General features: G+C 41.3%; 1 protein-coding gene across 1 annotated transcript in view; it reads left to right on the forward strand.

The window, feature by feature from the left end:
* ACADM (acyl-CoA dehydrogenase medium chain) overlaps window positions 1-9,679 on the forward strand; it is a 44,969-nt gene extending 35,290 nt beyond the window's left edge. The window contains exons 9-12 of the mRNA XM_089692181.1: window positions 854-994; window positions 1,070-1,165; window positions 2,057-2,305; window positions 9,163-9,679. Coding sequence (XP_089548307.1) covers window positions 854-994; window positions 1,070-1,165; window positions 2,057-2,305; window positions 9,163-9,234 — 558 coding nt within the window. The 3' untranslated portion in view covers window positions 9,235-9,679. The remainder of the gene's footprint in view (window positions 1-853; window positions 995-1,069; window positions 1,166-2,056; window positions 2,306-9,162) is intronic.
* The last annotated feature ends 427 nt before the right edge of the window (window positions 9,680-10,106 follow it).

Genomic DNA, 10,106 nt, shown 5'->3' on the forward strand with positions numbered 1-10,106 from the left:
CCGGTTACAATATGCCTGGACACCTTGACGCACCTCACAGCCTCCGGCACTCTGTAATCTGGAGTGAAAAGACCAAAATAGAGCTTTATAGTCACAACCATAAGCATTTTGTTTGGAGAGGAGTTAACAAGACCTGTAGCCAAAAGAATACCATCCCTACTGTGAAGTATGGTGGTGATTCACTGATGTTTTGGGGTGTGTGAGCTCTAAAGGCATGGGGAATCTTGTGAAAATTGATGGCAAGACAAATGCAGCAGGTTATCAGAAAATACTGGCAGACCATTTGCATTCTTCACAAAAGCTGCACATGAGACATTCTTGGACTTTCCAGCACCACAATGACCCCAAGCACAAGGCCAAGTTGACCATCCAGAAGTTACAGCAGAAAAAGATGAAGGTTCTGGAGTGGCCATCACAGAATCCTGACCTTAATATCATTGAGCCACTCTGGGGAGATCTCAAACATGCTGTTTATGCAAGACCACCGAAGACTTTGCATGACCTGGAGGCATTTTTCCAAGATGAATGGACAGCTCTACCACCTTCAAGAAATCGGGGCCTCATAGACAACCATTACAGAAGACTGCACACTGTCATTGATGCTAAATGGGGCAATACACAGGATTAACAACTAAGGGGATGCAGACTTTTGAACAGGGGGCATTTCACTTGTGTACTTGTTGCCATATTTTGATTTATGTTTGTGCCATTCTGTTATGGCCTACGGTTGAATATGAATGTGTTTGTGATGGTTTTTTTTTTATATTAAATAAAGCCATGGAAAGTTAGTTATACATGTGGATTTACTTTCATATTTCAATAGATATTTATAAATGCTTTCTGTGCTTTGCAGGAAATGAACATGGGCCAGCGATGCTCAGACACCAGGGGCATTGTGTTTGAGGACGTCAGAGTTCCCGCTGAGAATGTCCTAATTGGGGAAGGGGCTGGATTTAAGATCGCAATGGGAGCCTTTGATAAGACCAGACCACCAGTAAGTTCTCTGTTCTGTATAAGTCCTCTACGTATAGAGAGACCTTTTGCATGACTGCTCATATCCTTGTTGCAGGTGGCTGCTGGTGCTGTTGGTCTCGCCCAGAGAGCTTTGGATGAAGCTACTAAATACTCAATGGAGAGGAGGACATTTGGAAAACTCCTTGCTGAGGTATGTGAATGCTGCACACTGATATAATTTTGTGCAGAATGTAAATACAAAGTTTGCTTAGCTTGTAGGCCCCCACCCCATCTAAAAAAAATCAGAGAAAGTAAGGCAGCCCAGACATTGATTATTTTAATGTAAAAATGATCTGATTCCCCCATCCACACACTCAATATGTATCACTCCCACTGTGTTATTGTAGTGCCGGCTATAGCCAGAGGAACTGATCATTTGGGAGAACCCTGATAGACTGGTTGTACACAAGTTGATTGATTGACTTGTGTACAACCAGATAGCCCATACATGGATTGAAGTTTGGCCGGTCCCTGCTAAACCAGTTGCATTTTAATCCATGTATGGCTAGCCTAAGTTACTTTCCCTATAACAGCTTCCAGCTGTTTCTTGTATGCATTGGTGACATCGCCTGGCCTTCTCCTGGCAAAACTGAGAATCCAAATCTCATTAATATACAGGATCTATATAGCACCAACATTTTACACAGCGCTTTACAACATGGGGGCAGACAGTACAGTTACAATACAATTCAATACAGGAGGAATCTGAGGGCCCTGCTCTAAAATCTAAAATTTCCTGAAAACATCTCAGAGCATTGTGCAGGATTTTGTGTCCTTACCATTTTCCTATATAATTGCTTTCTTACATGGGGGAGGGGGTATGTTGTCTACAAGATAGGCAGACCTTGCATTTTTGCAGGTCCACTTTAAATATTACAAGGATGGTAGCTTTGTATAAGGTTGAGGGTTAGGGGGTGAGGCTGGGGTTAAAGTAAACTTTATTAGGTTTAAAAAAAAAAACCAAAACAAATCTAGGTATGTCTTTATTAATAAATATATATATTTATATCTCTCAAATGTACATTCTTCAAATCTGTCTTAGCATCAAGCTGTCTCATTCATGCTTGCTGAAATGGCCATGAAGGTGGAACTGGCTCGCCTGGCATACCAGAGAGCAGCATGGGAAGTGGATGCAGGCAGAAGGAACACCTACTATGCCTCTATCGCCAAGGCTTTTGCTGGGGACATTGCCAATCAGGTGGCTGCAGACGCTGTGCAGATTTTTGGTGGCAATGGCTTTAACAGTGAATACCCCGTGGAGAAGCTAATGAGAGATGCCAAAATATATCAGGTAAGGAAAACACAAGCCGAAAGATTACAGCAAAACTGGTAGCTACAATTCTGGGTTATTAAGCCTCGGTTCACACTGATGCGGTGCGGGGAACCGCATGTGAGTCGCGCAGGAATAACATTGCATTCCTGTTCAAATCATTTGTGATTCTGTGCGGTGCAATTTTTTTTTTTTTTTTTGCCTGTGCATTTTGTATGAGCCAAACTGCACCGCAACCGCACTGAAAAGGTGCAGGTTTCCTTTTTTTTTTTTTGCTGCACTTTAATTGCATTGTATGGGTGATTACACCTATGTGATCCGATTCAGGCAGTCGCACTGTTTTGCAACCTGTTTTTGGGGCGTCATTAACTTTGACACCCGCAGATCGCATGAACACGTAGTGCAGTTAGGGAATCGCACAGGAATTGCTGCAAATTCAGCACCACCTTAGTGTGAGCTGAGCCTTAGACTCAATCAATCTCTCTCTCTCTCTGTCTCTCTCTCTCTCTCTCTCTCTCTCTCTCTCATAAGCAGTTAATGGCAGGCAGCAAAAAACCTTTAAAATACCATTCTTTCTTGGCTCCTATCCTGAGCCTCCAAACTGTGAGCTCTGTGCAGGTTAATACCATCTTCAGTCTCAAGTTGGAGAAGTCTAATAGAACCTGCACTGTCTGTTCTCTTAAAGCAAAACTTCACTCTCAGTTAACATTGACTATTTTTAATCCTCATGCTGCTAGTGTTGGTAAAAGAATAGGAAGGTATATCATTTACTTGTTTCAAAGTATTTTTTATGTTTCTTCAGTTACTTCCTGGTTTCTTGCCTAGGCAAATGATGTCTTGCATCCCAGGAGTCTTCAGGAGGGGCTATCTCAGCTAAGCACCTTCTTGTTACTGGTATGCCTAAACTAAGGGCAGATGGATTTCAGGAAGTAAATGACAATGAATGAATGACATGAATCAACCTTTAGCATTTCTGGCCTTGGCCATCTTTAGTAGAGGGGTGTTTTTTCAAAGTGATTTCTCAGAAAAATAAAGCATTAGGACATGGATTGGGGGAGTTTGCTTTGAATACTAAAAATTAATTAAGTGGTGTTTACTTTGTGGTGCTCAGATTCAGTATAGTTCTGCTTTAAGTATCTCATGAAAATGAAGGGCTAGTACTGGGGCCAACACCTTGGTGAATTTTCAAGGTGCAGATGAGAGGCTGAAGACCTGGGTGGGGCCCAACAGCAAAGCGCAGGAATCTCTGATGTGCTGGAACGTTGGAGACATGCAACTGTTTGGAACATCCTTAAAAAGAAGGAACGCAGCGGTGAGCTTAGCAACACCAGAAGACCACAGAAAACAACTGTGGTGGATGACCGAAGAATTCTTTTCCTGGTGAAGAAAACACCCTTCACAACAGTTGGCCAGATCAAGAACACTCTCCAGGAGGTAGGTGTATGTGTGTCAAAGTCAACAATCAAGAGAAGACTTCACCAGAGTGAATACAGAGGGTTCACCACAAGATGTAAACCATTGGTGAGCCTCAAAAACAGGAAGGCCAGATGAGAGTTTGCCAAACGACATCTAAAAAAGCTTTCACAGTTCTGGAACAACATCCTATGGACAGATGAGACCGAGATCAACTTGTACCAGAGTGATGGGAAGAGAAGAGTATGGAGAAGGAAAGGAACTGCTCATGATCCTAAGCATACCACCTCATCAGTGAAGCATGGTGGTGGTAGTGTCATGGCGTGGGCATGTATGGCTGCCAATGGAACTGGTTCTCTTGTATTTATTGATGATGTGACTGCTGACAAAAGCAGCCGGATGAATTCTGAAGTGTTTCGGGCAATATTATCTGCTCATATTCAGCCAAATGCTTCAGAACTCATTGGACGCCGCTTCACAGTGCAGATGGACAATGACCCAAAGCATACTGCAAAAGCAACCAAAGAGTTTTTTAAGGGAAAGAAGTGGAATGTTATGCAATGACCAAGTCAATCACCTGACCTGAATCCGATTGAGCATGCATTTCACTTGCTGAAGACAAAACTGAAGGGAAAATGCCCCAAGAACAAGCAGGAACTGAAGACAGTTGCAATAGAGGCCTGGCAGAGCATCACCAGGGATGAAACCCAGCGTCCGGTGATGTCTATGCGTTCCAGACTTCAGGCTGTAATTGACTGCAAAGGATTTGCAACCACGTATTAACCAATTCCCGACCGGCCGTTGTATATAAACGGCCGGACGGTGGCACTGCAGGGTCGGGTGGCCGTCTATAAACGGCCTCCCCGCACCCTGCTTGTGCGCGCTCCCTAGGAGCGCGCAGCACCGCGATCCGGTGCCCGCTGTGTCCTCCGGACACAGTGAAACACCGATCGTCGGACGGGACCTCTGTACGAGGTCCCGATCATGTGATCACTGATTGGCCAATTGGTGATCACATGCAAAGTAGTAAGCAAGATGTCACTTCTGACATCATTGCTTACTATGTGTGAAATCTGTGAATGATCACAGAGGTCACATGGTACAAGGCTATTCACAAAAACCTTGTACCATGTGACAAGCTGTGACCAATCACAGCTCACTCAGTTCTTCTCAATGAGTGCAGGAATGCACACAGAGAGAAAGAGAAATGATTGCTTTTACATTCTATATGGGTGTAAAAGCAATCAGTGTAAAAAAAAAAAAAAATCTTCATCACCCCTCACAAGTAGTACAGTGTCACCATGGTGACACTGTACTGCTAGGGTGACAGTATGTAAAAAAAATAAATAAAAATAAAAAATAATATAAAATGTAAAAAAAAATGTTTAAAAATTATAATTTTTGCTTATAAACTAATTTGGATTTTTCTTTTTTTACTAAAAAGATAACGGAATAAATTTTGGCTAAGATTTATGATGAAATATTTTTTGCGAAATTTTATAAAAAAAACACTTTTTTTTCAAAATTTTTGGACATTTCATTTACATAGCAAAAAAAATACAAATCCCAGCGGTGAATAAATACCACCAAAATAAAGCTTTATCTATCTAAAAAAAGGTAAAAAAATCATTTGGGTACAGTGTTGCATGACCGCGCAATTGTCATTCAAAGTGTGATAGCGCTAAAAGCTGAAAATTGCCCTGGTCAGGAAGGGGGTAAAAGTGTCCGGACTGGAAGTGGTTAAAAAGTGAAAGTTTGATTTATGATTATTATTCTGTTCCATTACTTTTGTTCCCTTAACAAGTGGGAGGCACATATGCAAACTGATGTAATTCCTACACCGTTCACCTGATTTGGATGTAAATACCCTCAAATTAAAGCTGACAGTCTGCAGTTAAAGCACATCTTGTTTGTTTCATTTCAAATCTATTGTGGTGGTGTATAGAGCCAAAAATGTTAGAATTGTTTCGATGTCCCAATATATTTATGGATATGACTGTAAATGCAGCCTTATGTAAACATCTTCCCGTGCTGAGAACATGTACCCTGCTCGCTCTCAGCATAGTTAATGGGGGGTACCTGAAAGCTGCTGATGCATACTTTCCATCGGGAACTTTCTGATCATGTGACTGCCAATCACAGCGGTCACATGATCGGAGTGCTTGCCTCCACCATCTAGAACCTCCTAAAAGGTCAGGAGGCGGCGGTGGGAAGAGATTAACTTTGCACTTATGGGAGAAAACTGATGTTTCCAATCCTTACTGAGGAATGGTTGGAAAAGTTGGAACAAAAGGAATGTTTGTGGTCTTAGTGCATATTCCAGCCTTGGGTCTTTTAAAACTCCTGTTAAAAGTAACCAGCTGATCTTCTTGTTTCACAGTTGTGGGCACTGCGTCTGTTTTGGAAGTAATAGTTGGGGCGAGGGGACACACCACCTATGTGGAATTTTGTGGGGGACAGAGCAGGAGCATGCTTTTGAGGTCTCTGTGATCAGTCTTCAAATGACTGGTTGATTTGGGTCATAAAATTGCAGTAGGACCTGAGGAAAGGGCCCACCTACACCCAACAGTCAAGAACTCTAGGGATGGAACAGACTATATAATATGATTCTAGGCTGCAGAGATTGGAGTTGCCAGAAATTGCAGCCCCAGAATTGTTAGGTTGCTGCACCAGGTACCCCCAGCTCACCTTCTACAAAGTAACTTGGTAACCACAACAAGGTAGTTCTCATTGTATGACCTGACTGACTTACTAAATGAGTATTCAGTGACAGCACATGCACTGAGGCAATACCAACAGCTCTGGACCTGGAAAGCACTCCACAGCTAACTTTTACCAGAATGGGGACCAGAAAGCATCCATTGTGAAACCCGGAACCCAAAGGTCACTTCTAGGCTGTCCAGTCCAGTGGGGTCTGCACATAGGACTCCAGAAGCCAAGCACGATCACACAGGAATGCAATCAATGAGACAAAGTTCCAGCAGTATTGTAGAGATGTCTTAACTGAAGCAAAAGCAAGTTGTCTGTGCCAGTGTCCAGTCATCCTACAGACGGCAGTATAACCTCCAGGTTAAATACCTACTGCATCACTAAATGGACAGCAAACCCATAACGTATATTGTAGTGTCTGCTGTTAGCCTACTTCATTTATGTGGAGGGTGTTGCTAAGTGTACCCAGTCTGACAATCACTAAAAGGGTTATAGATCAATGCTCACATTTTAGGTTGCCTTTGAGACACCATATAGTGTGCATCATTAGGAGGTGAATGTTCATGTCAGGTTTGGGTGATGCGATTAAACTGGGAGATATATCTACTTAGTATCATCAAAAAATAATCCCATACACCAGCATACTTCATTCTGAAGATTATCAGAAGCACAACATTGCAGTGCATGCAGTTCTGTGCCCTTTCATTAAGCCTGTTTTTTTTTCTATTCTACAATACTGGCTTCCAGGTATATTATTGATAGGTTTAAAATGTTTGTTTTTGGAGTGTTCTGATGTATATCGCCATATCACAAGCTTTTGATTTAAAAAAACAAACAAAAACAAACCTAAAACAAAATAGATATACATCGTTCTGTGGGAAAGTTTTAAGCAGTTGTGAAATAATGCTGTAAATGAAGAATTCTTTCAGAAATAGAAGTTTTAATAGTTCATTTATTTCCCATTTTGTTAATTGATAAAAATAAACAGAAGAGAAATCCAAATCCAGTCAATATTTGGTGCGACCACCCTTTGACTTCAATGCAGCATCAATTCTTCTAGGTAAACTGGCACACAGTTTTTAAAGGAACTCAGCAGGTAGGTTGTTCCAGACATCTTGGAGAACTAACCACAGATCTTCTGTAGTTGTAGGCTGTAACAAATCCTTGACTCTTCATGTAATCCCAGACAGACTCCGTGAAGTTGCGCTCAGGGGTTCTGTGGGGGGCCAAACCATCACTTCCAGGACTCCTTGTTCTTCTTTACACTAAGGATAGATCTTAAAGACATTGGCTGTATGTTTGGGGCCATTGTTTTGCTGCAGAATAAATTTGGGGCCAATCACACAACTGATGGTATGGCATAATGGATAAGTATCTGTATTTCTCAGCATCGAGGACACCATTGATCCTGAACAAATCACCAACTCCATTTGTAGAAATGCAGCTCCAGACTTGCAAGGAACCTCTGCCATGTTTTACTGTTGGCTGCAGACACTCGTTATTGTACTGCGCTCCAGCCATTCAGTGAACAAACTGCCTTCTTCTACATCCAGATTTTTGACTCATCAGTCCAGAGCTCCTGCTGCCATTTTTCTGCACCCCAGTTTCTATGTTTTCATGATAGTTGAGACGCTTAGCCTTGTTCCCACTTCGGAGAGGTATGGTTTTTTTTGGGGGTGTTTTGGTTGCAGTTCTTCCATGAAAACCACTTCTGGTTAGATTTCTCCAGACAGTAGATGGATTTACCTGGGCCCCACTGGTTTCCAACAGTTCTGTGCTGATGGCACTGAAGGATATCCTCCAATGTCGACAGGAAGAAAGCATGACGTCTTTCATCTGTGGCATTGTTTCCTTGGAGGACCACTGCCTCTACCGTCCTCAGCGTTGCCTGTTTCTGTGTGCTTCTTGAAAAGAGCTTGAACAGGACTTCTTGAAACCACAGTCTGTTTTTGAAATCTTTGCCTGGGAGAGACCTTGCTGATGTGGTATACCTACTTTTTGTGCTCCGTCTTGCCATGGTGTAGGATCTGTGACAGGAAACTTTCTTGCACAAACTCACCATAGTAGCAGAGTTTGGCTGTTCCTCGCCCAGCTATAAGCCTCCTACACAGCTGTTTTCTGTTTCAGTTAATGACTGTGTTTCAACCTACATATGAAATTGATGATTGTTAGCACCTGCTTGGTATAATTGGTTTATCATACACCTGACTCCTACAAAATCCCTGATTTTGTTGGTTTGAAGCCAAAGGGTAGTAGTCAACCAAATGTTGATTTGATTTAGATTTTTCTTGTTTTGTTCACTTTGCATTTTGTAAATTGATAAAAATAAGCAAAATTATATTTTTGAAAGCAGTCTTACTTTACACCTACCTAAAACGTTTGCACAGTACTGTTTTTCTATTTTTTTTTTTTTTTTTTTTAACATCCATGTGGTGGTGAAAGGAACATATGATTGTAAGTTTTTCCTGCGGTTAGGACAGATGCAGATGGTGTAAAGTATGATCCAGAACACTGTTCTTTCAGCAGTATGTAGAATAAACACAAATGTCAGCTGTAATGCAGCCAAGATTCTACATAAACCTCACAGCTTACTGGATATCTCTCTAGTAAACAAGTACCAAGTAAGCAGTGTCAAAACTTTTTTTTTTAATCAGCACAGTCTCTGCACATCCCGATCTTGTATGTCTAACGAGTCCCAGATCTTGTGTCTGTAGACACATCACAGCAGTGCTGTAAAGAATGTTTTTGCTTTTCAGATCTATGAAGGCACAGCCCAGATCCAAAGACTCATCATCGCTCGTGAACATTTCGGCAAGTACAACGAATGAAGATCTGTCAGCCTGCTTACCTCTGATGACCACCACAGTGATGATTGATAACCTAGTATCAGCCTTAATTCAACGTTTGATCTCTGACCTCTTTGTAACTGTTAGCTGTTCTGAGTTTGCACCCAGGATTGTATTACTTTTATAATGATAACTTCACTTGCAGGGAAAGGATTTTTGTTGTATGACAGCTGTTTAATATCCGTTTATGAATTTGAAATAGATTTTGAACAGTTCAATGTATGTTTTATACATTTGCTGTTGATGCTTCTTGAGACTAAATATATATGTTGAAAAAAAAGACAGTTGAGAACGGTGATACAGAAGTTGCAATGGAACAGGCTATGTAACCATAAAGTGTATCTAAGCCAAAGATCAAAAAGATAATACATTGCTGCCTTTCCAGTTCTTAGATGTGTCTGAAATAAATTTTTTTCTTTTTTCAGGATTTTTTTTTTCCTTTTTATTTTAACCTGTGATCCTGCCAGTAACACATTTCCTGTCCTAGGGTTAAACACTCGCTTACTGTACTCTATGGAAGAGCAGTGCTGTCACACTAGAACAAGAACTGTTAGGACTATGGAACACCTCCCCCTTGTCGTTATTTCCATACCATAGTGGAACGTATTCCGTCCATCACAGGTAAACTGGGAAGGACTAATAACACTGCTTGAGATTTGCAAGGGAAATTACAAGCTCACTTGGATTTCTCAAACATTTAACAGAGCACTTCCACATTTAACTTTTTTAATTTTTACTTTTTTTTTTTTTATTTCAATGTAACATTCAAAAAGGGAGCAAATAAACTTATTTGAGGCATATGTACACTTTTAACCACCTGACCAAGGCATTTTTGTTATTTAGCACCTACCCAC

Source organism: Staurois parvus, unplaced genomic scaffold, assembly GCF_062004578.1.
Source record: "Staurois parvus isolate SC_StPar_1 unplaced genomic scaffold, SC_StPar_1.0 ptg000578l, whole genome shotgun sequence".
Lineage (NCBI taxonomy): Eukaryota > Metazoa > Chordata > Amphibia > Anura > Ranidae > Staurois > Staurois parvus.